The 26,733-nt window shown below is 53.7% G+C and overlaps 1 protein-coding gene across 2 annotated transcripts in view; it reads right to left on the reverse strand.

Annotated features, from left to right (window-relative positions):
- Nucleotides 1–1,085: 1,085 nt before the first annotated feature.
- The window catches only part of WDR7 (WD repeat domain 7), a 43,872-nt gene continuing 18,224 nt past the window's right edge, over nt 1,086–26,733 (reverse strand). Inside the window, exons 18-29 of one of the 2 annotated variants that reach the window (XM_066569929.1) lie at nt 26,365–26,483; nt 24,214–24,337; nt 22,238–22,351; nt 17,229–17,450; nt 14,474–14,660; nt 11,743–11,860; nt 10,516–10,665; nt 10,195–10,277; nt 8,344–8,443; nt 3,891–3,995; nt 2,936–3,139; nt 1,086–2,232 (exon numbers count right to left, since the gene is read on the reverse strand). In XM_066569929.1, the coding sequence (XP_066426026.1) occupies nt 2,936–3,139; nt 3,891–3,995; nt 8,344–8,443; nt 10,195–10,277; nt 10,516–10,665; nt 11,743–11,860; nt 14,474–14,660; nt 17,229–17,450; nt 22,238–22,351; nt 24,214–24,337; nt 26,365–26,483 (1,526 nt within the window). In that variant the 3' untranslated portion in view covers nt 1,086–2,232. Of the gene's footprint in view, nt 2,236–2,935; nt 3,140–3,890; nt 3,996–8,343; nt 8,444–10,194; nt 10,278–10,515; nt 10,666–11,742; nt 11,861–14,473; nt 14,661–17,228; nt 17,451–22,237; nt 22,352–24,213; nt 24,338–26,364; nt 26,484–26,733 lie in introns of both variants that reach the window. The other variant, XM_066569930.1, reaches the window with a different exon arrangement.

Raw genomic sequence — 26,733 nt, forward strand, 5'->3', positions numbered from 1 at the left:
CCAAGCCAATGCACTTGATGGGAGCTGATCTCTGCTCTCCCCAGGCTCCCTGGCGTGCCCGGGCTGGGACACAGCCGCTTTCGGCTTGGCTGAGTCCCTGACTCCACTGCACACCCTGGACTGGGGCTCCCATTCCTTCCAGCTCAGCAGGCATCCTCGCCTCCGGAGCACAGGCTGTCCTGCTCTCCTCAGGAGGACAGGGATTCCCCTCCGTGCCCCACAGAACACAGACCCGTGCTGCACAAACAGCCCGGCAGGGCCAAGGAAACCCCTCTGCCACCCTGGGGCCGTCCCTCTCCCCACCCTCTCCCTCCTGCCTCGAGGCACCAGCAGCAGCACCATCTCTGCTGCCTGCTCCTCGACTAAAGTGCATTCTAACCTGTTTTCTGCCTGAATCCATTCTTTTATTGTTAAACCTTGCAAGGAGTGCAGATTCCAGCATCACTTCCAAGCTGGAAGCATCGGTCTCCTTTCACTGTGTTGTAAACTGTGAGTAGCTCTGCAGGAGTGAGTAAATGCCTGTTTAAGGTTATTTACATCAATAAATAAATATTTACCCCTTTTTAAGCATCTCCAGTCCTTGCAAACAGGTTTCCAATTCACAAAAATCAATTAAAATCTGATATTAGAATGCACCAGCCCACGGTGATGTTCCCGGAGATGTCACTCAGCCTCCATTCCAAGCCCCACATCAGCATTCCAAAAGCTCTGCTGCTGAAAGAGCAGAAAGTTTCACCTTTTAATTTTTCATAGCGGATTAATTTTTAATTTTCAGACATCAGAGAGAGGGGGAAGTTCCCCAGGAGCCTCTCCCGCTTCAAAGCGCGCTCCAGGCAACCGCTGGACCGAGTGTCAATTTATCACACCGGAGGCTCCCTTCCAGATTTTTCATGAGGTTTTTTTTGTTGCTGTTCAGACAAAAGTATTAATGCTGGTGAAGTTTCCTACAGGATTTCTTACTATCCTTCCAACCCAAACCATTGCAGGATTCTGCTCTCATTCCAAAGGAAACGGGGGAAATTGAGATTCCTGATGAGTGGGCAAAGAACCATCAGCAGGAGATCACTGACACCCACACAAACCAACGCGTTTCAGTCCAGTTTTATTCCACAAGCAAATTTACACCAGGAATGTTGATCCACAGAGGGCAGGGGTTGGTGGAGAAGCAGACGCTGGGACCATCCCAGGGTGACTTCGTCCCCCCCCCATCCAGGGACACCTGCACACGCACAGGGATGAGGCCAAGCAGCGCCAAGGGCACGCAAAGCTGGCAGCAGGGATGGGCACAGCCCTGGCACAGACCCACCTCAGCAGCCTGGGTTCAACCCTGCTCAGGCTCTGAGCCTCCTGACGGGAGCAGCACACAGATATGGAGCTTCTGGGCTGCAAATCCCACCTGGGCACTACACAGATCACCCAAAGCGGAATAAAACTCATCTGTTTCCTCTTTTGGAGCCATGTGAAGAATGAATTCCTTCACTTTTGGAACAAGTACCATGTTTAGCTTAGCAGGTAGTGCCAGCCTCAGGTCCGAGCTCTGCAGCCAAGGAAAAGCTGCACAAAGAGAGATACTGAAATAAAAGGATTTGAGAGATTTTTTCTCTTTCCCATGAGCAGAAAACAGAAAATTTCACACAAAATATTCCACAGAATCAGATATGTAAGAAGGAAACACAGTCACAGCGGGTGTCACACAGGAATATTCCTACTGAAGGAAATATTTCAGTACATCCAGTCAATAATTCATTTTTTCCCTAATTTTGATAATTTTTCCCTTCAAAATGGCCCCCTTTGTCCTTTATTTAAATAAATACCTGCACTGGTGGCAAAAACCACCTTTCTATATAAATACTGCTTTTTTCCAAGTCTGCCATTGAACAGGATTTTTAAATTATTTATTTACACGTGTATTATCATTTTTCCTTCGGGCCTGGGCACAGCAGCACTTCCAATCCCCCGAGGAAGGAGGATCGGCACAGGCCACGGCCCCACATTCCAGCCCCATTCCCAGGCAGGTGCCTGGCTCTGGGGACAGCACTGCGCGGTCACCAGGAGCACGTCCATGTAAACACGAGCCTTTTTGGTAAACACTGACATTCTGGGAGGCTCCGCAGGGAAAAGGGGTCGGGTGACATCCAGCGCCGCGGGGCCGGGCTCAGCCGGCTTCGGGAGGAGCCGCTCCTGCTCCTGCATCCTGATCCCGCTCTGCCCGGAGCGCCCCCGCGCCCTCTCCTGCTGGAGGCACGGAAAGGCTGTCAGTGCCACCGGCCGGCCGGCAAAGACGGGTCAGCCCCCACAGCTGGGCAGGGCTCCCGCACAGCTGGGCAGGGATCCCGCACAGCTGGGCAGGGATCCCTCACAGCTGGGCAGGGATCCCTCAGATCCTGGGCAGGGATCCCTCAGACCCTGGGCAGGGATCCCTCACAGCTGGGCAGGGATCCCTCACAGCTGGGCAGGGACCCCTCAGACCCTGGGCAGGGACCCCTCAGACCCTGGGCAGGGATCCTTCACATCTGGGCAGGGATCCCTCAGATCCTGGCAGGATTCCCTCATATCCCGGCTGATCCCCTCATATCCCGGATGATCCCCTCAGATCCCAGCTGATCCCCTCAGATCCTGGCTGATCCCCTCAGATGCTGCCTGATCCCCTCAGATCCCGGCTGATCCCGTCAGACCCTGGCAGGCTCTTCCCAGGTCCCGGTGCTCCCTGGCACAGTTCTGGCACAGCTCCTGGTGCCCGGGCAGGCTCACCCAGGCCATGCAGCCGTGCTCCCTGTGCCCATGCTCACCCAGGCCATGAAGCTCCCTGTGCCCATGCTCACCCAGACCATGCAGCCATGCTCCCTGCTCTCACCCAGGCCATGCAGCTCCCTGCTCTCACCCAGACCATGAAGCTCCCTGCTCTCACCCAGGCCATGCAGCTCCCTGCTCTCACCTAGACCATGAAGCGGTGCTCCCTGCCGTCGTGGGCCATGAGGATGATGTTGCGGTTGGAGGTCCAGATGAGGCGGGCCAGGCGCAGCGCGGTGTGCGAGCCGGGCGAGGCCGGCTGCACCGGTGGCACCTGGTACGTCTTGACGCAGCGCAGCTGGGGCGCCGAGTTCAGCATGCCGATGCTCCCCAGCAGGGAGGTGTTCATCTGGGGACACAGCCTGCCTCAGCCCGGCCCCGAGGGTCCCCACAGCACAGAGAGCACGGGGGCCGGGCTCTGACACTGCCCGTGCGGCCCAGCAAGAGGCTGCGCTGAGGAGCAGGGGCTCTTTTGGGTGGGAGGGACCTCAGAGCCCACCCGGCCGTCCCCGCTATGCTCTCCAAGCCCTGTCTACCCTTGGACACCTCCAGGGGTCTGCTGGCTTCCACTCTTGGGAAACAGGCTGAGCACTGCTGGTGCCAGCTCCAAACTCTCCATGCCCCCACAAGCGTGGCAGCCTGGGGTTTCTGTGCCCAGCAAACCCCGGGTGTTTCACTGCCATGCCCTGAATCCCGAGCAGCGCCCTGTCCCAGCCACCCTTGTCCCAGCTCTCCCGTGTCAGGGTGTAAATCACGGCATCCGGGCCGGCAGCGTGCGAGCCCCGCTGACATTTTCACAATTTAAATCATCCTGAGTAATAACCCTTTTAGGATGACTAATGTGCCTGATTTTCCTGCATTAATAATCGTGCCAAACAGGACACGGAAGGGAAAAATCACCAGCGCACGAGGTCACATTTGAGAACTGCACAGAGGTTGTTTAACCCCTTGTGTCTGGGCTGGGAGGGGTTTCAAGGACCAGCTCATTCCACCAGCCCAGGCTGCTCCAAGCCCAGCCCCGCTGTGACCTGCCCTCCGTGGGGATTTTCTCCCTGCTGGAAATGCTGTAAAGAAGGGACAAAGCCCGCAGGTGTGCTCACCTGCCAGAAGCAGAGGTGGCTGTCGGAGTTGGAGTAGGTGGCCAGGTAGCGGCCGTCGGGGGCGAACGCCACGGCAGTGATGGGCCCCTTGTGGCCATGGATAGTCTGGGAACAGGGCACACAACGGGAATGAGGGACAGCCAGCAGCTGGCAGCCCCAAAACAACAGCCCCCCGCGGAAATGCCTCCCCAGAGAGCTCCTCTCCCACGGCAGCTCCCCAAAAAGCATCAAAAAGCCCAAGTCTGTATGTATGAAATCCAAGGTGCCACATGATTTTCTCCTGGAAAATCCCATTCCCTCCTGGACCAGCACTAGCAAAACCCCATTAGCAGGGCTTCTGTGCCCATGCCCAGGTTATTAAAAGCCCTGCTCGGGGCGTGCACCTGGAATGAGCCTGATATATTAACAATCCATTAAGATATTCATTTATTCCTGGTGGAAAAGGTGGGTGAACCCCGGATCTCTCTCTTTAATGGGATCCCCACAGTTAATTAGTTTAGCCCCATCCCGCTCTTTAGCACTTAACAAGCACGGAACACTTGTCAATAAAATATGTTTTGGTGAGACAAAGGTAGAAATCAATAGGAGCAGCACACTTGTTGCTCTTTTTACTCCTGGAACACGTTCCAAGAAGTACAAATCCTTCAGGGAATCCAGCTGCTTTGTTATTTAAAGGAAGCGCTTCTCTAATTGATGCTAATCCTTCCCAGCCAGGATTTCTGTGCTCTTAGCTTGTGTTTTCCACCAGGAAGTGAAGCAGCTGCTTCCAGCTTCCCTCTGCCAGGGCTTGAATGGGAAGGGAGCACTCCTGGGAGCGCCCGCTGCAGAAATCCCAGACACCCAACCCCAAACCCAGCGCTTGGGAAAGTCTCCACTGAACTGCTCCGTGCCACTAAAGGTGATGTAAACACCGGATCAATTTTATATTCATAAATACAAAATGGTCCCACCACGCCTTTCACAAGAAATCCCTATTTTTGGAGCAATGTAAGGGAAATCTCTATGAACCCACACGGGTTTCAGCACCTTTAATAATTTGATTCATACATAAATCAATGAAAATCCCTTCCTCTGTTATTTCTGTGTTTAGAAAAGGCCTTTATCTAGTTGGGGTTACACTCAGGAATTCCCTTTTCTCGGAAATTTCAGGATGTGCTTTCCATGACCTGGAAATGCAGCTGTGGAGCGCAGGATAAACACCTTTAAAGCACTGTTTTCAAGAACAGCATCTTCTACCCTGTAATTAATTAAGCCAAGCCACAATTCATTCCAAATGGAATATTAAATCCTTTTCTGCCTTCCACATAAATCAAACTTTGCCAAGGCATCCAGGACTGAAATAAAATCAGCCCTGCACAATCCAATTAATGCTCGGATTGCTGGGATTTTAATTCTGGAAGGACCCAGGACCAAACAGTATTGATTCCAGCCCAGGCTTAAAAGTAGTTTTTGCTTTGAAATAAACCCAAAATAACTTATGTTTCCCTTTAATCTTCCGGTGCAAATGACCCAGGTTTTAGGTACAAAAATTACATGTATTTCTGAAATGCAGCTCTAAATATTTATGATGAATCCCAAGATTTAATCAATAAAAATGGAATATTTCAGAGTCTCTCCTTATAGACCCAAATACGGTCGTAAAGGAAAAGAAGATAATTAAAGAACCTGTACTGAGGAATTAATTGGGGGGTTTTGGGCCAGACTCTGGTACTCAGCAAGAATTTACCTGGGAAAATATGAATATTTTCCCATCATCCCAAAAGCAGCTATCAGGTATCCTAAAATTCAGTTACCTGCAATCTCTCTCTCCAGCCTCATTTTAGTGTTTAATTTGATGTAAAATAGTATTTATGGCATCAGCATTTTCCTGTGTTACTGCACCTTTAAGTGCAGGATTTTTAGCTGTGTGTTGGTAATTAGGAATCTTATACAAAATATTAATAATTTGGTTGGAATTTAATATTATTTTAGTGTTTAATTGGGCAAACAGAGCTTGTGCTCAACAATACCTTAATCCTGTTGCCTAATCCTTTTAGTATTGTTATAGATGAATTACAGCTGTAATTATTAATCCAAGTGGTTTATTTTGGGATAAAAATTGCCATTTGTGTTTAATCCCGTGTGCCTGGCTGGGCTGTGGCCGTGGGGCTCCGAGCTGGGCAAACAAAGGGCACATTTCCAGGTGGAGCTGCTGCTCTCAGAACTGTTTTCCAATTCCCTGTGCAGCATCAATTATCTTTATCAAATCCCAGATCTCATCTCAGCCCTGATCAAGATGGAGCCCCGCTGGAGCAGGACTGCCAGAGCCAGGGAAAAGCTGGGGAGGGAGGGAGGAAGGGATCGATAGTCATCATCGGATTGTGCTGCAGCTCAGAGGTGCGCAGGGAAGCTCCACCTTCTTTTTGGGAAGCTGCTCGAGTTTAACCTCTGCCTCACCTGAGACAGGAGAGCTCCAAATCCTGCTGGAATGGCCGGAGAGCCGCCCAGCAAAGGGATGGAGCTCAGGAGCAGCACAGCCTGGGCTCCCCAGCCCGCCGGGAGAGCCACGCGCAGGGACAGCCCCGCGGACAGCCCGGGCAGGGATCTGGCTGTGGAACGGCAGGCACAGTTTGATCCTGTGCTCCAGGAAAAACACCAGGATAAAATCATACCTGAGCCCTGTGGGGAACTGGATCCTCCAGGGGCTGGCTCACTCCCCAGCCAGCAGGGAAACCCTCGCTCAGAGCCTGAGCTCCCACCTGTCCAGGCTTTTCAGGAGCTAAAGAACCTGCCCAAACCCACTGCTGCCCCAGCTGGGAAAGCACGGATCCCACAGCAAATACTGCTGCTGCTTATTCCCAAAATTCAAATGGAGCTAGTTCAGGAGGAATTCGGAGCTTCAGAATGGAATCCCTGTAATCTCTGAGGGGGAATGTGGGAGGGGGAACATGGAGGAGGAATATGGAGGAGGAATATGAGGGGGAATATGGAGCAGGATTGTGTGAGGGGAAATATGGAGGAGGAATACAGAGGGGGAATATGAGGAGGAATATGAGGGGGAATATGGAGGGGGAATATGGAGGAGGAATATGTGAGGGGGAATATGGAGGGGGAACATGGAGCAGGAATGTGTGAGAGGGAATATGGAGCAGGATTGTGTGAGGGGAATATGGAGGAGCAGTGAGTGAGGGGAAATAGGGAACAGAAATGTATGAGGGGGATTGTGTGAGGGGGAACATGGAGCGGGATTGTGTGAGGGGGAACATGGAGCGGGATTGTGTGAGGGGGAACATGGAGCGGGATTGTGTGAGGGGGAACATGGAGCGGGACTGTGTGAGGGGGAACATGGAGGGGGATTGTGTGAGGGGGAACATGGAGTGGGATTGTGTGAGGGGGAACATGGAGCGGGATTGTGTGAGGGGGAACACGGAGCAGGATTGTGCGAGGGGGAACACGGAGCGGGATTGTGCGAGGGGGAACACGGAGCAGGATTGTGCAAGGGGGAACATGGAGGGGGAATACAGAAGGCTGCTGCTGGTGCTGGTGCTGCCGTGTGGGACAGCACCTGAGTGCAGGGCATGGACCCTCCATGGTGCCCTGCTGAGGAGGAGCTGCTCCCAGAGGGAGAAGGCCTGGCTGAGGACGGGCTGGCTCCCAGAGGCACGGAGCTCCCAGGCAGTTTATCAGGAGCATCATGGAGATGGGTGAGGAGCAGAGCCATTGCAGCGAGCGGCTCTGGGTCAATACCCTGTGAGCTGCTGTGGGAATGAATAATCAACACCCAGCCCTGGGAGCTCCGGGAGCAGCCGGCAGCTGAAGGACAGATCAATGGCCATGGGAAGGGCGCTGCCCGGCCCCAAACACCCCATGGAGCCAGCAGCAACACCCAGGGAGGGGTCACAAACTCATTTCATGGGAGGAGGAGGAGAAAGAACCTGCTTGGATATGGACTTATGGAAAAATGGATTCTGTGTTTGCATTTGGAATAGTCATAATACAGTCTACTAACATAGTAAATTTTACTGAGGGGAAACCCCACCCTAGATAAATGCTGGTTTATTTTTTGTTAATAAGGGGGGATTTTTGATATCCATCATCCTATTGATCATCCCAAGTAATTTCTCAGTCAGTTCCTACAACCATCTTTCTTAAAAAAATTAAAAGGGGAAAAAAACCAAACCCAAAATGCTTTTCAGGATCTCAAAACCCCTCACAGGAAAGGAAATTAAAACCCTGAGCTTTTCTCCATTGGCACAGCTTTTTCAAGTTATTCCATGTTTTTGAGCAGCCACAAAAATCTGCCTTTGTGAGAAATTACGTATAAAATCGGAGGCAGGAATCTGTATCCAATAGATGGTGCTGCACACAGTAATCTATCTGGAAATATTTTGTATCTCTTGAGTAGCAATTAACCCTGAAGAGGACCTGTCCTAATTATCCCGGGGGTCCCTTTGGTCAGCCCAGCCGCTCTCACCTGGCACTTGCCCGTGCGGATGTCGTAGAGGGCCACGGAGCCGTGGCGGGCGCCCACGGCGATGCGGTGGCTGCGCTCGTAGTAACTCACCATGTAGAACCTGGGGGCACAACAACGGGCACGGAGAGCTGGGGCTGGCACGTCACACCCATCTGGGCTGGGGCTGGCACATCTGGGGTGCCACTGGGCTGGGGCTGGCACATCACACCCATCTGGGGTGCCACAGAGAGCTGGGGCTGGCACATCACACCCATCTGGGACTCACTAAGGGCTGGAACTCAGAGGTGATTTAAAGATGCACTCGCTGCCAGTCTAACACCTGGCATTGCTCAAAACCAGCTGATGTTACCATGGAACCTGATGAGATTTACCCATCAGATTTATTTAGTTATTTGGGAATAATCTATGGGATAACCACCAGCTCCCTGATGGCCATGGGTGTGCCCTCCCTGTGCTGGAACACCTCAGTAAAACTGTCAAAGTGCCCATCCTCTGTGTGACAGAGGGCATTGCCCATGAAAGTCACACAGAAAGGAAGGGAAGTGGAAGGAGAAATAAATAAACTCATCAGTTTCTGATGGGCATAAAGATAAAGGAAGAGGGAAATTGGCCATCACACACTCTCTACTCCAGGAACACCCTTGGAGTAAAGGCTGCAACAGTCCTGAACACACAGTGTGACTATGAGGCATTTACTGGAATTCCAGCAGCTGCAAATTCCAAGGAATTTCACCACTTTGAAACCCAAGAGACCCTAAATCCTAATTGCAGATTTGAATCCTTGGGGATATCACTGTGCCTTATCACAGGAGAGCACACCTGTGGAAGTGCCAGCCACATTCCAAAGCGTGCTGGAATTTTGCAGCTAAATTTTCCTCTACCAAAATGCACCTGGAATACCTGGAATCAGTCCCAAACCTGCATTGCTGAGCATATTTAGGGCTTCAAACCAGCCACCCTTCAGACTTGTCTCCTGGCTCCTGGGGATTCCCAGTGCCACAGCAACTGCTGTGTCCGAGACACGTCCTGCACTGCAGGATGGCAGCTGGCAAGGAAGGCAGATGAAACACGGGGCAAAACCAACAAAGAGCAGCAGAGAAGGAAGAGAATCCCTGGTTTTTGTGCAGGGGAAAGGGAACTGCAGCTCAGCTGCAGCTTTGCAGGGCAGCGTGTCCCTCCCTGAGGTGTGACCACCGTCCTTGAACTATGATCCAGGGATTTGGCCACACAGCTCCAGTCCAGCGTGGGAACACTGGGAAAATCAGAGGGATTAACCATGGGATGCTGCAGAGTGCTTCCCTGGAATCTCTGCAGAGATCCCCCCCTTGCTATGGCCTGCTGGCAATTCCCCCTGGGCTCTCTCCATCGCTGGGTGCTGGATCATTTTTACACTGGCTATAACCAGGAAATATTAGCAGAGAATGTAAAATACTGGATGGCTATAAATATACACAGCAATAGGGAGATTGGGCACTAATTCCCATTTATCCTTCCCTTCATGTTTTAAGGAAAGCCACTTAAAGCATCAGGAAGGAGGAAGATCATTCCATCAGGATCCAGCCTGGCAACGGGATAATTGTTCTTTCCATGAAACTATCCCATATTTTAATAGGTTATTAAATTAAAATGTAATGGCCGACAGGTGATTATTAGAATTTATTGGCCGGACCAGTTTAAGAGGATGACTGGGATATTTATTCACCTTTAAAGATACTGGAAATGCTCCCATTTTATAAATCACCTTTTACTCTTTGTTGTGTCACCTAAAAGACTGTTTCACTCTTAATTAGGAAATAGATCCTGCTGCTGACCCTATCATTTACTTCACAGTGTTCCCAGAGGAGGGCTCACCTGCAGATGGCTGGAAAACACTCCTGGAGACCCTTCTTCTTAACTAAAGATCCTTCCAGGCAGTACATGATGATGTCCATCACCTTGGAAACAAAAATTACCAGCAGCTGACAATCGAGTTCTGAAGGTCATCCCATCCCAACAGATCAGGCCGTTCCAAGCTGTGTCCAACCTGGCTTTGATTGCCCATCTTTAGCTTGGGATATTCTCCCCAACAATTTAAAGTTTCTGCAGTACAAAGCAAATCCTTCCTACTCCCAAAGTCCACACGGAAAGCAGCTCCTGGAGCGGAGCCAGCCTCGTCCCCGGCGGGGGCCTCACCTCCACCAGCAGGTCCACGACGTCGGAGGGCATCTTGTCGATGAGGATCTCGATGACGCGCAGGATCTCGCCCTTGGCGCGGGCCAGCGTGCTGGTGTGGATGTTCTGCTGCGACTGCGTGTTGGCCGCCAGCGCCGTGTGCCGGTGCACCTGGGGAGCAGGGACAGCACTGCCACCGGGGAAGGGCCTCCTGGACCATGGCGCTGGCCCTGGACCAGCACCACTCCATGGCCACCAGGGCTGGCCCTGGACCAGCACCACTCCATGGCCACCAGGGCTGGCCTTGAACCCAGCACCTCCTCATGGTCACCAGGGCTGGCCCTGGACCCAGCGCCACTCCATGGCCACCAGGGCTGGCCCTGGACCAGCACCACTCCATGGCCACCAGGGCTGGCCCTGGACCAGCACCACTCCATGGCCACCAGGGCTGGCCTTGAACCCAGCACCTCCTCATGGTCACCAGGGCTGGCCCTGGACCCAGCGCCACTCCATGGCCACCAGGGCTGGCCCTGGACCAGCACCACTCCATGGCCACCAGGGCTGGCCCTGGACCAGCACCACTCCATGGCCACCAGGGCTGGCCCTGGACCAGCACCTCCTCATGGTCACCAGGGCTGGCCCTGGACCAGCACCACTCCATGGCCACCATGAGGCCACCCTTGGACCCAGCACCTCCTCCATGGCCACCAGGACCATGAGGTCACCCTTGAACCCAGTGTCACCTCTATGACCCACCAAGCCCTGTGTGTCCCTGAGCTCCGCTGGGCTCCAGGCGGGGCTGGGGCGGCTCAGCCCGGCCTGGGACGGGCCGTGCCCGGGCACACCGAGCCCCCCGCCCCGCGGTGCCCTCACCTCCAGGTGGCTCAGCCCGGCCTGGGACGGGCCGTGCCCGGGCACACCGAGCCCCCCGCCCCGCGGTGCCCTCACCTCCAGGTGGCTCAGCCCGGCCTGGGACGGGCCGTGCCCGGGCACACCGAGCCCCCCGCCCCGCGGTGCCCTCACCTCCAGGTGGCTCAGCCCGGCCTGGGACGGGCCGTGCCCGGGCACACCGAGCCCCCCGCCCCGCGGTGCCCTCACCTCCAGGTGGCTCAGCCCGGCCTGGGACGGGCCGTGCCCGGGCACACCGAGCCCCCCGCCCCGCGGTGCCCTCACCTCCAGGTGGCTCAGCCCGGCCTGGGACGGGCCGTGCCCGGGCACACCGAGCCCCCCGCCCCGCGGTGCCCTCACCTCCTTGGCGATGGTGGTGATGAAGGCGGGCGGGCGGGCGGTGGCGATCAGGGACAGCGCGTGGCGAGCCGAGCGCGCCGAGTCGGCCGCGGGGCTCAGGGGCAGCCCCATTGTGATGCTAAACGGGAGCCGCACAAAGGCGGGCACAAAGGAAAGAAATATAGAGTGAAAAGATTAGAACCAGCTTATAATGTCAGTTCAAGGTCACCGGGAGCACTCCGGCAGTTCCAGGATAATGGACTCCCAACAAAGAGCAGTGATTAGGAGTCAGGGTGTTCCAGCATCAACCCCAAATCGAATAATTAACCATGAAGATTGAAAACAGTAAGTGCATCTGTCCAAAGTGGGCAAAAGGCCTTGTTAACAAATTATCTGTATGTGCTGAATACATATCACCCCACAGAGGCCCACGGCGTCTTCCCAAGGATTTATGGTTTGGTCTTTTACAGTATTTTAAACACAGCCTGAAAAATCCCCTGGCCAGAGTAATTCTCCTTAATTCAAGGCTTTTACTGGCTGTGACAAGATAAAAGCAAAAAGCAATAAGGTGGTAAGTACCCAGTAACTGCAAAAATAAAATTTCTACGTGCCCTGCACATTATCCAAAAATTCCCCAGAATGTAGGAACATGGACTCACGGGCTGGTTTGGGTTGGAGAAGGGGTTTTATAATCACCTATTCCACCCCCTGCCGTGGCAGGGACACCTTCCACTATCCCAGACTGCTCCGAGCCCTGTCCAACCCAGCCTTGAACACCTCCAGGGATGGGGCAGCCACTTATTTTTCCGGATAACCTGTGGAAGGGGTTCCTCCTTCTCCCCTGTGCCCTCTGACTGATTTTTTGGGAAGAGAATAGCAGTTTATAATCCCAAGCAGTTTATTTTCCTTTCCCATCCCTCACCCTCACTGCACAAATTAAAACTCCCAAATGTGAAACTAAATAAAGTCTCTTCCACAAGGTGATGTCCCCACTGGCCTTTCCTTGGAAAAGCACATGCAAATGTAAGTTCCAAACCCCTGTCCATGAGGTGTTCCATGGAAAAGGGGTGAGCCAGGGAAGGAGTTATCCCAGTTAACTTCTGGAGGAGTTGCCGAAGCCAGCAAACCCCGAGTGCCTCTCCCTCTCTGAAGGCTCAGTGCCACACCAGCAGGGCTTTCCCTTGCAGGATGTAATACCAAATGAGTGTTTTCCTGGAGAGCAACAGGCTGTTGGTGAACTCCATGCCTCGGGAGGATGTGACGGGAGAGCTCGGGGCAGCCCTGGCGTTCCAGCCAGGACAAAAGCACCACCCAGACCATCCTGGGGTCAGAGTGCTCCAAGGCACAGATGAAAGGCACGGATTGATCCGAAGGTGGTGTGCTGAGCTGGCTGCTCACATCAGAACAGCCCAGAGAAGCTGTGGCTGCCCCATCCCTGGAATTGTTCCAGGCCAGGCTGGATGGGACTCGGAGCAGCCTGGACAAGTGGAATCTGTGTGAAACACAGCTTAACTCAGAAAGCAAAAACACAGCCACAAATGATTCCCATCATCGTCCCAGCCACGACACCAGAGGCTCAGAATGCTGGGAGAACAGATTTCATCCTCAGAGCTGAGCAGCTTCCCTTGGCACAGCGTCACCTCCGGAGCCAGGGCGAGCGGGGCGAGCGGAGGAGTTCCGAGCACCTGAGTTTTGCCTAACAGCTCGGATATTCCCTTGATTCAGCAGGGAAAAAAGAACCCCACTCGTTTTGCTGGTCAATAAACGTGATTTCTTCTTTTCTATCTAAAAGCAGAAGCTTGACATAAAAGCTCCTTAATAAAACCTCCGGGAGAGGTGCCGGCAGCTGTGTGCCGTTATTGTGTCCACGGCAAATCCGGCACAAAGCGCGAGCTCAGCGGGGCTCCGCCAGGGTGAGATCCACACTTAACCCCTGCACACATTGCTGCTCCATTTCTTTCCATCTCCCTCCATCCTGGATCTGTCAGCAATGTAACAGGCCATTTTCAATCTAAATCTTGTTATGGATTAATAAGCAAACGCTTTCGCGCTTATTATGCAATTTATCATGAGGAAAATTGCGCCGGGCTCCTCAAGGCTCCACGCTGATCCCTTCATTTATTCCCTGCTCTTTGGAGGGAGAGCCAGACTAATCTTCCTGACAGCTGAGGGTGGAATCACACCAGCACAAGGACTTGCTGAAGAGCTGTGGGCGCTGGGATCCTGGAAGTCGGGATTTACATAAAACGGGGCTTTGGGAAGGGACGAGGTGGTGCTGCCTCCTGTCACACTACACGGCACCACCGGAATTCACACAACAAACAATGGTAATCCAATTTGTCCATATTTCTCCTGCCAACACAGGGCAAGGACCCGTTCTTTGTATCCTGAGGAAATTAAAACTTACATAAAATGGGCTTAGAACAGTGTCAGAACCCTCAAGACTGATGGATGTGGGAACACATTTCTGGGATGGAAACAGCCCTGGGCAGCTCCTTATTGCAGGAGCCATTTAAATTCTGTGTTTGTCAACAAACATTTCATGGAATTACGGAATGATCTGGGATGAAAGGGACCTTAAGGACGCCAGGGGCAGGGGACCCTGTCCCCCGGTGCAGGCTGTCCGTGCCTTGTCCAGGCAGGCTGTGGGCCCTTCGGGGATGGAGCAGCCACGGCTCCTCCCCACCATCCCCTTCCAATCCCCGCCTGTCCTCGCCCCGGGGGCCGCCCGAGCCTGGCACGCTGTACCCACTTGGCCAGCTGCTTCTCGGCGTCGGCGCAGAGCTCCAGCAGCCCCATGAGCACGGCCGACACGTCCATGTAGGGCTCCCAGACGGTGAAGCCGCGGCCGATGAGGTCGATGGCGGTGCGGCGGATGGTGCTGTGCGCCGGGAGCCGCGCGCTGGCCGGCTGCAGCAGCAGGAACGTCAGCGCCTTGCCTGCGGGGAGAGCGGGGCTCTCAGGGCCATGCACACACCCCGGGCACCCCAGGGCACCTTCCCCCGGCCCAGCCTGCCCCGAGCCCGCCCCGGGCGGCTGCGCCAGCCTGAGTGCCAAACGCAGCCCTGCCTAAGAAACAACAGCGATGCACACGGCGGGAATGGAAACGGAATCCTGAACCTCGGTCCAGGCTCTGCACATTTGGGAGATATTCATACTGAATTGAACAGCCCACTTTACTTACACATAAACGGAGGAGGGCAGCGCTGGCCAGTAATTTATTATTATCTCGCCATCATTATTTATTACCCCTCAAAGCTGCTTCTTGTGGTAAAGATAATTGCTGATTTTATCAGGGTTCGCTTGAGCTGTCCTCAACAAGTTGCTTGGTTTGTTTATTAAACAAGCCTCCTGGTTTCAGGACCAGGAAAAGCCAACGGAGCTTCTCTGGTTAATTCACACCAACCACTCCTGATCCGTGTGGAACAGCCCCCAAAATCCCCTCCTGTCATGCCACCAGGCTGATTTTCTGCCTCAAAACCAAACCCTTGTTAAAAAGGTGCTCAGATAGAGCCTCCCCTCAGCACCCAGCAGCAGCCCTGACCAGAGGTGGTGCCAGGCTGGGACATCTTTGTTTAAAGCTCTGCCCGGGCTGGAGGCGAGGAATGAATATTGACAGAAGCATCCCAGCGCTAATGAGCTGTTCGTTAGGGCAATAAACATGTCACATTAGAGTCGGCAGACGAGGTAATCAGCCCTGGAAAGGCTCCGGAAGAGCTCAGCACCCCGGCACGCTGTGCGTGCCCAGCGCCCATGCACCTTCTCCACACTAAAGCGCAGCTGGGCGCAATTCCTCAGGCAGCCCCAGGAACGCCATTCCCACTCAAAGTGGTGCTAAAACAGAGTTTTATTGCAGGTGGTTCACTCTGCACTGGCACATTTGCTTCTTGCATCACTTTATTAACCCAGATGTGCCCAAATGTGCAAATTCATCACTTTTTGTCAGTGCACAGAAGCCCCTGGATTCCCAAAATGCCTCTCCTTGCTGTGGAATCTCTGTGAGCACACGGCTCCAGGCAGCCTTGTTATCCCCAGTTTGCCAATGGGTTTTAAAAAATGAAATTATTTGCTGGGCAAAATCAATAGCCCAGGCAGGAATGAGCCACTGAGAACTCTGATCAAGATCCAACTAAATCCAAATGATGGACTCCAAGAATAGGATTTAACTTGATTGTGACCCTTTCTAGATGATTTTTTTTTCCCTGATTTTCCACAGAGAGACAGAAATTTGGAGAGCTGGGTTAAGATTCCATATCCCTTCATTCCTTTCTGCTCAGTGGATTTTTAGTCTTTTATTTTTACACCAGATCTTGTCTCAGGTATCAAATCAAAATATAATTAAAAATCACTTGGTTTTTTTTTGCATAATGATGATCAGATTATTTTTTTCCCCAGTTTCAATCAATCACCTCCCATCTGGAACTGCTCCAGGGCAGGCTGGACAAGCTTGGAGCACCCTGGGCTGGCGGGAGCTGTCCTTGCCCCTGGGATGGGGCAGCCACAGCTGTCCAGGGCCTCTGGGCAAGAGCTGTGAGGGCTCCAGGGATTAATGCAGGTGCCAGGCAAGGGCACAGCTGGAATTCCTGGAGAATTCCACCCTCTCCAGAACACTCAAATCCCAGCTCCTGTCACCTGAAGGCACAGAAACTCCCTGCAGCTGATGGATTTAGGCTTGCCCAGAGAAGCTCTGGATTCCCCACCCTGGAAGTGCCCAAGGCTGGGCTGGGTGGGACTTGGAGCACCCTGGGGCAGTGGAAGGTGACAAACAACAAAGGACAAACCAGATAAAAGCAGTGACAGTGCTCTGCACTCCCTAATCCCGCTCTTTTCCAGGAAAACTGAATGAAGACATCCCCAAGGGAGGCAGGAGATGCTGGGGGCACTCCCAGCCCATTCCCACTCCCCAATCCCACTGATCAAACCCATCCCCAGGGGATGTGCAGGGGCACTCCCAGCCCATTCCCATTCCCACTCCCCAATCCCACTGATCAGTCCCATCCCCAGGGGATGTGCAGGGGCACTCCCAGCCCATTCCCATTCCCCAATCCCACTGATCGGTCCCATCCCCAGGGGATGTGCAGGGGGCACTCCCAGCCCATTCCCATTCCCACTCCCCAATCCCACTGATCAGTCCCATCCCCAGGGGATGTGCAGGGGCACTCCCAGCCCATTCCCACTCCCCAATCCCACTGATCAGTCCCATCCCCAGGGGATGTGCAGGGGCACTCCCAGCCCATTCCCACTCCCCAATCCCACTGATCGGTCCCATCCCCAGGGGATGCAGGGGCACTCCCAGCCCATTCCCATTCCCACTCCCCAATCCCACTGATCAGTCCCATCCCCAGGGGTTCCAGGAGCACTCCCAGCCCATTCCCATTCCCACTCCCCAATCCCACTGATCAGTCCCATCCCCAGGGGATGTGCAGGGGGCACTCCCAGCCCATTCCCATTCCCACTCCCCAATCCCACTGATCAAACCCATCCCCAGGGGATGCAGGGGCACTCACAGGTGTGCCGGGCCAGGGAGTAGTTGGCGCCCGCGCTGGTGAGGCCGAAGCCCTCGGGGATCTGGCTGGAGCTGCGGGGCCGCGCCAGCAGCTTGGGGGGCTCGATCTCGGCGCCAAACTCGGCGCCGATGACGCCCAGCAGCACGATGGCCGTGGCCTGCTTGCGCCGCTCCTCGTAGGACGAGGACGCCTTCCTGGGCTGGGGCAGCCCGGCCGGGCAGCCTGCGGGACAGACGGATGGACGGACGGACGGGGCACAGGGTTAGCGCTGCCAGCGCCGGCATCGGCGCCTCGGCCGCGTCCTGCGAGCACCGCCGGGGCTGCCACGCCCCCATTCACCCCCAAAAACCTCCGGGCAACCCAAAACATCCTTCACACGCTGCCGGGAACCCATGGGCAAAGACAGAAAGTTCTGTGCTTATCTGCGGATTTCTGGGCTGCTTCTCGCTCACTTTAAACTGACAGGTTGCAATTGTTATTGGTTTTAAAAGATGGGGTTTTTTCAGGATAGGTTCTTTGCATTATATAAAAGCATCTTTTTGATATAGGATCCATCACCACATCCAGCCTCCTATTAAATGTTAGGATATTTAACTTTTAGGATAACACCATTAAACCAAAGGGATATTTTCATACAGCAAAATGGCACCCATGGAATTACAAAACACAATTATGAATTGTACATAGAAGTGAAATATTTGTTATCAGTTTAACGCAGTCCAGAGATTCTGAATCCCACCAAGCAGAGGAGGTTTTCTTATTTGGAGTAAAATCCCCAAATCTGGGAAGAAATTATTGGAACAAAACCAGATTCATTTTAACAAATAAAGCCCACTCTCACCTAGCTGTTAACTTCCAGCATCCTGGGAAATTCCCTACCATGTATTCCAAAACACAAGAAGTTTTAATCCTTCCCAAATGCTGTTTGCTGAGGAATTGGGAGGCATCACCTGGATTAATGAAGGGTGGATTAATGAAGCGCACGGGATGTCCCTGTTAATGACATCCATGGGGCTCCCGAGGAAAACAAGGAATTAACCAAAATTTAGGAGCTGTGCTCGAGCCAAAAGGGAGAGAAAAACAAGGGAAACCTTAACAATGGGAAGGGAGGGAGAAAAAAGGGAAAAAATCGATAGCAACTGCCTTTGGAGGAAGAAGGATGCGAAGGGGCTGGAACAAAGCAGGGCAGGACCAGCTGGAAGTGCCCAGGAGCCGTTTGAGCCTGTCCCACAGCCTGTTAACCCTTGCACAGCCGCAGGGAGCATCCCTGACACACGGAATGGGCTGGGGTGTGCGGGACCCAGGGACCATCCCATCATCCATTGCCCAGGCACTGTCCAGCCTGGCTCTGGGCACTTCCAGGGTGGGGAGTCCTCAAGCTCTGCGGGCCACAGAATCTGCACCGAGGGAATTTTCATGTATCGACCTGGAACGGCCAAAGAATCCTGCTGGGAATGCATGGATTCCCCTGGGAAAGCTGCCAGCCCGGGCACCAGGAGCTGAGCTCCCTCCTGCTGCTGCTGCCCCTGTGCCAGGACATCGCTCCTTATCCACCCCACAGCAACTGCACCCAGCACAGGCTGGGAAAGACCCACGGTGTCCCATGAGCTCCATCCTCACAGCTGCAGGGCAGGATTTGCTGCCTCAAACAGAAAACAACCCCCCAAAATCAACTCCAGCAAATCCAAACCGAGCCAAGGCAAGCCCTGAGGTGCAGCAGAATCCCCTCTGGAAGCACACCTGGAAGAGGAGATCCCACCTGGCCGTGCCACTTGGGTGTTTGGTCCCCATGCTGGGCTCCCCTTTAATCACAGATCCGTTTTCCTGACAGGACCCTGGATCAGCCCATCACGGGCAGGAAATGAATAACCCCCAATGGCTCCACGGGAAAGCACAAGCTGTGCTGCCAGGAGGGCAAAACCCTGGGACTGCAGCTGGAAAAATCCCAGTGCAGGCTGAGGGAAGGACAAAACAATCCCCAGTGTCCCACTGCAAGCCCTGCAGCCCGGGGCATGGAAACAGGGGGGAAGCGCCTAAACCTGCCTGGACTGCAGGCTGGGCAGGGGGAAGTGCCTAAACCTGCCTGGATTGCAGGCTGGGCAGGGGGAAAGTGCCTAAACCTGCCTGGATTGCAGGCTGGGCAGGGGGAAAGTGCCTAAACCTGCCTGGATTGCAGGCTGGGCAGGGGGAAAGTGCCTAAACCTGCCTGGATTGCAGGATGGAAACAGGGGAAAGTGCCTAAACCTGCCTGGACTGCAGGCTGGGCAGGGGGAAAGTGCCTAAACCTGCCTGGATTGCAGGATGGAAACAGGGGGAAGGAGGTGCCCAAACCCCCCTGGCTGCAGGCTGGGCAGGAAGAAGGAGGTGCCCAAACCCCCTTGGTTGGCAGGCTGGGCAGGGGGAAGGAGGTGCCCAAACCCCCTTGGTTGCAGGCTGGGCAGGAAGGAGGTGCCCAAACCCCCTTGGTTGCAGGCTGGGCAGGAAGGAGGTGCCCAAACCCCCTCGGTTTCAGGCTGGGCAGGGGGAAGGAGGTGCCCAAACCCCCTTGGTTGCAGGCTGGGCAGGGGGAAGGAGGTGCCCAAACCCCCTCGGTTGCAGGCTGGGCAGGAAGGAGGTGCCCAAACCCCCTCGGTTGCAGGCTGGGCAGGGGGAAGGAGGTGCCCAAACCCCCTCGGTTGCAGGCTGGGCAGGAAGGAGGTGCCCAAACCCCCTCGGTTGCTGTGAGCCCGGGTCAGCTGCAGCTGGCCCCCAGCTCCCCGTAACTGGCTTTGCAGACGCCCTGGGGAAGGAGCTCCAGCCCAGCTCACATTAACAGGATGAAGGGCCCAGCGAGTCCGGGCTGAGCTGCAGAGGGATCCACAGAGGGTGCGGCACAGAGCCAGGAACCCCCGAAGCCAACCTGAGCCCAGCCCCTGCCCTGAGCAGCCCGAGAGCCCCCGGGCATCGCCTGCTCCGGGGTGCAGCTGCTCCACACTCGCACCAGGCTCGGCACCGGGAAATGCGGCGATTCTGCAATCACGCATTTCACAGGGATCCGTTATCTGCTCAGCACGCCGAGGGCTCTCCCCACATAAATCACAAGTGGAAATATTGCTCAGGAATGCCAGCGGCAGACGGACACTGCAGGGAACAGGAGAATGTTTTATAAAGCTGGGCCGTTCCTGGCTGCGCGGCTCCCTCTGCTGGCTCCACACAGAACGGGAGCTGCAATTCCTGCAGAATTTGGGAATTCCTCCCTGACGGCCCATCCTGTCTGGGCTGCCACCACTAATTCAGTGCCAGCCGCTTCTGACAACAAATGCAACCGGTGCTCTGGAATATCTGGAATTCTGAATTGGGAATAATGGAATGGCAGAGCTCTTTAGGAGCTGGGAGCTGTCATGCATTAGAAATTACACCTTAATTTCTTTAATTGCAGGGAGAAGATGTGCTTCTCCACGCTTTAAATGAGGGTGTTTTCATTCCCATCTGCTGCAGTTCAGTGGAATTGGCTGAGGGAATGTTCTGTGCTGCAGCAGCACCTGGGAACACAAAATGGGTGAGGATGCTGCAGCCTTTGCCAGGGAAACAGGCAGAGACAAAATGGACCCTGTGCTGCTCAGACGGGGAATTTCAGGCACCTTTCAGCCAGGTTTGAAAGCACTGGGCCCATCCATCAAAATTGCCCTCACGGAAGGGATGAGAATCTCAATTTTTTAAAGATCTGGTTATTGTTAATGGGATCTCAGTATAAAGAGTCTGCAGAGCAATGATATTTAATACTGGATTTGAACTTCAGTGGCAACTTCCCAACGGGATCACTTGGAACAAGTAGTGATGAGCAAGGTTTCATTTGGAGTAGTTGCAGCCAAAATAAAATTAAAGAAAAAAACAGCACACACCCTTCCACCAGATTTCTGATGTGCAGGAATGGGATTGTGGAGTTTCAGAGTCACTGGCATCAATTTTCCTACAAAAATTCACCCACAAAACCAGACCCACAAACCAAAAAATACCATTTCAGAAGTGATGCAATGGCTTTAATGGCAGCAGGCCTGGAGCTCAGGAAACCATCCCAAAAGGAAAATGCTGGGAAAAACCTGGGAAGCTTTAAAGCCAGCAGGCCTGGAGCTCAGGAAACCATCCCAAAAGGAAAATGCAGGAACCCAGGTTGTTAAAATTCACACTGCTACAAGCTCAACAGGAGCAACTACAATTAAAACAGCGCTTACCATTTGTTACAGAGCTTCCTTGTGAAGGATTTGATTTCTCCGAGTAAAACAGTTGCAATATCACACAGAACAAATAATGAATCACTTGGGAATTCATTTGAGGTTACCCAAATCAGAAAGTCTGTAATTTACACAATTCAAAATATACCCTGAATAAGCCAGTTCACCAAATTCCCAAATTCTGACCACTGGAGCCAGGAGAATTTATGCCCAAGTGGGAAAAAACGCTGCTGCCCATGTGTGAAGTATTTAAACAAAACATTTGGTCTGTTTTTAGTTATCCAAAAAAACTTTTCAGGCATTAAAAGGAAATTTGAGGACAGACCGAATTTTCTAAGTAACTTCTGAATAAAACCACTGGACTGTATTAAGGATCCTCAGCTAAAATGTTTCCCTGTCCTTAAGTGCTGAGGTGCAAATGATCCTTTTAAGAAATGATCTTTATGAGGGGAAGCTTTGGGGAATCCCAAGTTGGAAAAGATCCTATTGAGATGCAATCCCATCAACAAATATTGGTGCTCATGGGACCATCAGAAACTGAGCTGAAGGTGTCTGAAAATTCTTATTTTCCCTCTATTGTCCCCGTACAAAGCTCACTGTGTGCCCCTGCACCCCACACTCAGGATGCAGCCCCTTGATTCAGCTCCTGCCCCGGAAGGAACGGTGTGGGGAACAAGTGTAAGGGATGACAACAGCCCAGAGATCCTTCACTCCTGCAGAGCTGCTGCTGTGGGCAGCTCTGAGAGCATTAATTAAGCACCTTCGTTATGCTGGGAGCATTAATGATCGAGGGCTCACCTGCTGCGATGTCGTCATCCACCAGGTCGTGCTCCTCCTCCTGCACCTTGGCCTCTGCTCCCGCGGGCTCTGCGGCGGCACCCGCGCTCTGAAGGGCGTCTGTGGCCACCCCGGCTGGAGAACAACCCAAAACCAGGGGCTGGGAGCGGCTCCCAGCTCCTGCAGCAGCAGCTGAACCTCACTGCACCCCTCCCTGCCCTGCCCCTGCCCCTCCGGCCTCGCACGAGACGCTCAGCCCCAGCCAGAACAGCAGAGTCTGGATTGCTCCCCATTTCATCAGCCAGGAACAGCAGAGCCTGCAATGGACCTGGCTCTGCCATGGATTGCTCCCCATTTCATCAGCCAGGAACAGCAGAGTCTGCAATGGACCTGCCTCTGCCATGGATTGCTCCCCATTTCATCAGCCAGGAACAGCAGAGTCTGCAATGGACCTGCCTCTGCCATGGATTGCTCCCCATTTCATCAGCCAGGAACAGCAGAGTCTGGATTGCTCCCCATTTCAGCCAGGAACAGCAGAGTCTGCAATGGACCTGCCTCTGCCATGGATTGCTCCCCATTTCATCAGCCAGGAACAGCAGAGTCTGCAATGGACCTGCCTCTGCCATGGATTGCTCCCCATTTCAGCCCCAAACAGCAGAGTCTGCAATGGACCTGGCTCTGCCATGGATTGCTCCCCATTTCAGCCCCAAACAGCAGAGTCTGCAATGGACCTGCCTCTGCCATGGATTGCTCCCCATCCCTGGGAGTGTCCAGGCCACTCTGGCACAGCCTGCTCTGCTGGGACGTGTCCCTGCCTGCTCCAGAGCATCCAGGACAGACAGCAAATCCCATTTTCTGCTGCCACACTGCAGGTTTCCCTTCAAAACAAACCACAATGCATCCAAACTAAACGAGTTTTAGGAACAGCAGAAGCACAAGGCCCCACAGGTCATTTCTGGGCAGAAAGGAGCTAGAATAAAGAACATTTCTTTATCTTTCCTTTGCTCCTCCCTCTCCTAGCAGAGAGCTTTTCACAAGTCTGTTAGATCCCAAATAATTCTTATTCCCTTCAATCCCTCCAACTCTGCACCCTTCATTCCAAGAGTTTCAATACCTACCATAAAAACCTAATCCCAAATTTGCCAGTTTTGACCCACAGGAATGATTTCCAGTCTAACTGAGCTCAAACCACATCCCAACGTGTTCCATTAGGATTTAATACCACGGACACTGTAAAACCAGCTGGGGAATGCGAATGAAAAATCATTTCCAGGGGAAAAAAGCTCCTGGAAATGCTCTGAATGCCTGTAGGGAGAATCTCATCCCAGGATGGATAACTGGGAATGTGGGGTTCATTCAGTGCATAACTGGGAATGTGGGGTTCATTCAGTGGATAATTGGGAATGTGGGGTTCCTCAATGGATAACTGGGAATGTGGGGTTCCCTCAGTGGATGAGTGGGAATGTGGGGTTCATTCAGTGGATAATTGGGAATGTGGGGTTCCTCAATGGATAACTGTGAATGTGGGGTTCCCTCAGTGGATAACTGTGAATGTGGGGTTCCTCAATGGATAATTGGGAATGTGGGGTTCCCTCAGTGGATAACTGGGAATGTGGGGTTCATTCAGTGGATAATTGGGAATGTGGGGTTCCTCAATGGATAACTGGGAATGTGGGGTTCCCTCAGTGGATAACTGGGAATGTGGGGTTCCCTCAGTGGATAACTGTGCATGTGGGGTTCCCAGGATGGATGACTGTGAATGTGGGGTTCCCAGGATGGATAACTGTGCATGTGGGGTTCCCAGGATGGATAACTGTGAATGTGGGGTTCCCAGGCCCTGTCCCTCAAGGAATGACTGTGAATGTGGGGTTCCCAGGCCCTGTCCCTCAATGGTAACTGTGCATGTGGGGTTCCCAGGATGGATGACTGTGAATGTGGGGTTCCCAGGCCCCGCGCCCCCGTTTCCCGGGCGAGGGCAGTGCCAGGGTGCTCCTTACGGGAGATGACGCTGTCCATGTACTGGGGCAGGTAGGGAGCCCAGGTGTCGATGGTCTCCTTGCGGCCCGCCTGCTCGATCCTGCGCAGCTCCGCCAGCAGCAGCGCCTGCGCCGCCTCCCGCACCTGCAACGGGCAAACACAGCTCCAGAGGGGCCAACAGGAGCTGCACAGACAAACACAGCTCCAGAGGGGCCAAAGGAACTGCACAGACAAACACAGCTCCAGAGGGGCACCAGCCACACCAACACCCAGCCTGAGGGCCCTTCCTGAGGGTTAAACCGGGCTTGAACTGGGAACTGTTCCAGCAGCAGCGCCTGCGCCGCCTCCCGCACCTGCAACGGGCAAACGCAGCTCCAGAGGGGCCAACAGGAGCTGCACAGACAAACACAGCTCCAGAGGGGCCAGAGGAACTGCACAGACAAACACAGCTCCAGAGGGGCCAACAGGAGCTGCACAGACAAACACAGCTCCAGAGGGGCACCAGCCACACCAACACCCAGCCTGAGGGCCCTTCCTGAGGGTTAAACCGGGCTTGAACTGGGAACTGTTCCAGCAGCAGCGCCTGCGCCGCCTCCCGCACCTGCAACGGGCAAACGCAGCTCCAGAGGGGCCAACAGGAGCTGCACAGACAAACACAGCTCCAGAGGGGCCAACAGGAGCTGCACAGACAAACACAGCTCCAGAGGGGCCAACAGGAGCTGCACAGACAAACACAGCTCCAGAGGGGCCAACAGGAGCTGCACAGACAAACACAGCTCCAGAGGGGCCAACAGGAACTGCACAGACAAACACAGCTCCAGAGGGGCCAACAGGAGCTGCACAGACAAACACAGCTCCAGAGGGGCCAACAGGAACTGCACAGACAAACACAGCTCCAGAGGGGCCAGAGGAACTGCACAGACAAACACAGCTCCAGAGGGGCCAACAGGAACTGCACAGACAAACACAGCTCCAGAGGGGCCAACAGGAACTGCACAGACAAACACAGCTCCAGAGGAACTGCACAGACACAGCTCCAGAGGAACTGCACAGACACAGCTCCACAGGAACTGCACAGACACAGCTCCACAGGAACTGCACAGACAAACACAGCTCCAGAGGAACTGCACAGACACAGCTCCAGAGGAACTGCACAGACACAGCTCCACAGGAACTGCACAGACACAGCTCCACAGGAACTGCACAGACAAACACAGCTCCAGAGGAACTGCACAGACACAGCTCCACAGGAACTGCACAGACACAGCTCCACAGGAACTGCACAGACACAGCTCCACTGGAACTGCACAGACACAGCTCCAGAGGAACTGCACAGACACAGCTCCACTGGAACTGCACAGACACAGCTCCACAGGAACTGCACAGACACAGCTCCACAGGAACTGCACAGACACAGCTCCACAGGAACTGCACAGACACAGCTCCAGAGGGGCACACACTGAACAGGCACCAAGGCTTAGTGCCGTTCCTGAGAGTCAAACCAGGCTTTATATTCCATGAAAATGGAAATTGAAACTATTCCAGCACAAACACAGTTCTGATGCCTTCGGTTTTAGCGTTCACGTTTTCCACGTTCTGCACTGCAGTAGTGTGTAACTCTGAATTTCACATAAAGCGTTAGCAAGTTCTCTTCAGAGTTTAGTCACACCAAACAATCTTTTTCCAGCCACAGAGCCACCATTGACACTGTAACAGCTCCAGTACCATGAAGCACAAACAACAGAGAACTGAGGGGAACAAACTGGGAGGGTGGGACTGCACAACCTGGAGATGGAATTGGACAATGAACCCCGATATGGAAATGGAGCAAAACTTATAAAAGTGTGAAATTTGTGACCTGGAGTCCATCAGGGGTGCAGCCCTTGCACTAGCCAAGGTGTATCCTTTAAAAGCCTTTTATTAAGGCAGAAGGGTGATGGAAAACATTTCCTTTTAAACTTGTGCAGCGTGGTATTTAAAAGGCAAAAAAGACTAAGAAGGACTCTCATATTAAAAAGTAATGGTGCTTTGTTGGACTCGAACCTGCTTTTGCTGTTACTCCTTTTTTCTCGCGGTGGAAATAACAGTGGCAACAGCAGGCAAGATGATGAGCAGCAGTTAATACCAACAATAACAATAAGAATAACGATGAAGAGGAGGGCTGGGCTCACCTCCAGGCAGCGATCCTGCCACCGCCGGGCCAGCATCTCCAGCAGGGGCGGGCGGAACCTGTCGAGCCCCAGCAGGTCGGGCAGCATCACGCAGTGCATGGCAGCCAGCTGGCTCCAGCCTGGGGAGCACAGACAGTGAGCCCAACGCCGCCCAGCACGGCCCTGCGCATCACCCAGCCCAGCCGCATCCCCCCTGCCCGCGTTTCAATGGCAGGTACGCCAGACCCATCCTTGCTTACACGTGTGCAGCCAGAGCCGAGCGCAGCTCACCCTTATCTGCACACTGCTGTCCTTATCCTCCACCTGGCTTCGTTATCTTAGCACACTTAGTCCAGGTGCATTCCTACTACGGCTCTGCGCAGGTAAAAC

The sequence above is a fragment of the Molothrus aeneus genome, assembly GCF_037042795.1.
Source record: "Molothrus aeneus isolate 106 chromosome Z unlocalized genomic scaffold, BPBGC_Maene_1.0 scaffold_55, whole genome shotgun sequence".
Lineage (NCBI taxonomy): Eukaryota > Metazoa > Chordata > Aves > Passeriformes > Icteridae > Molothrus > Molothrus aeneus.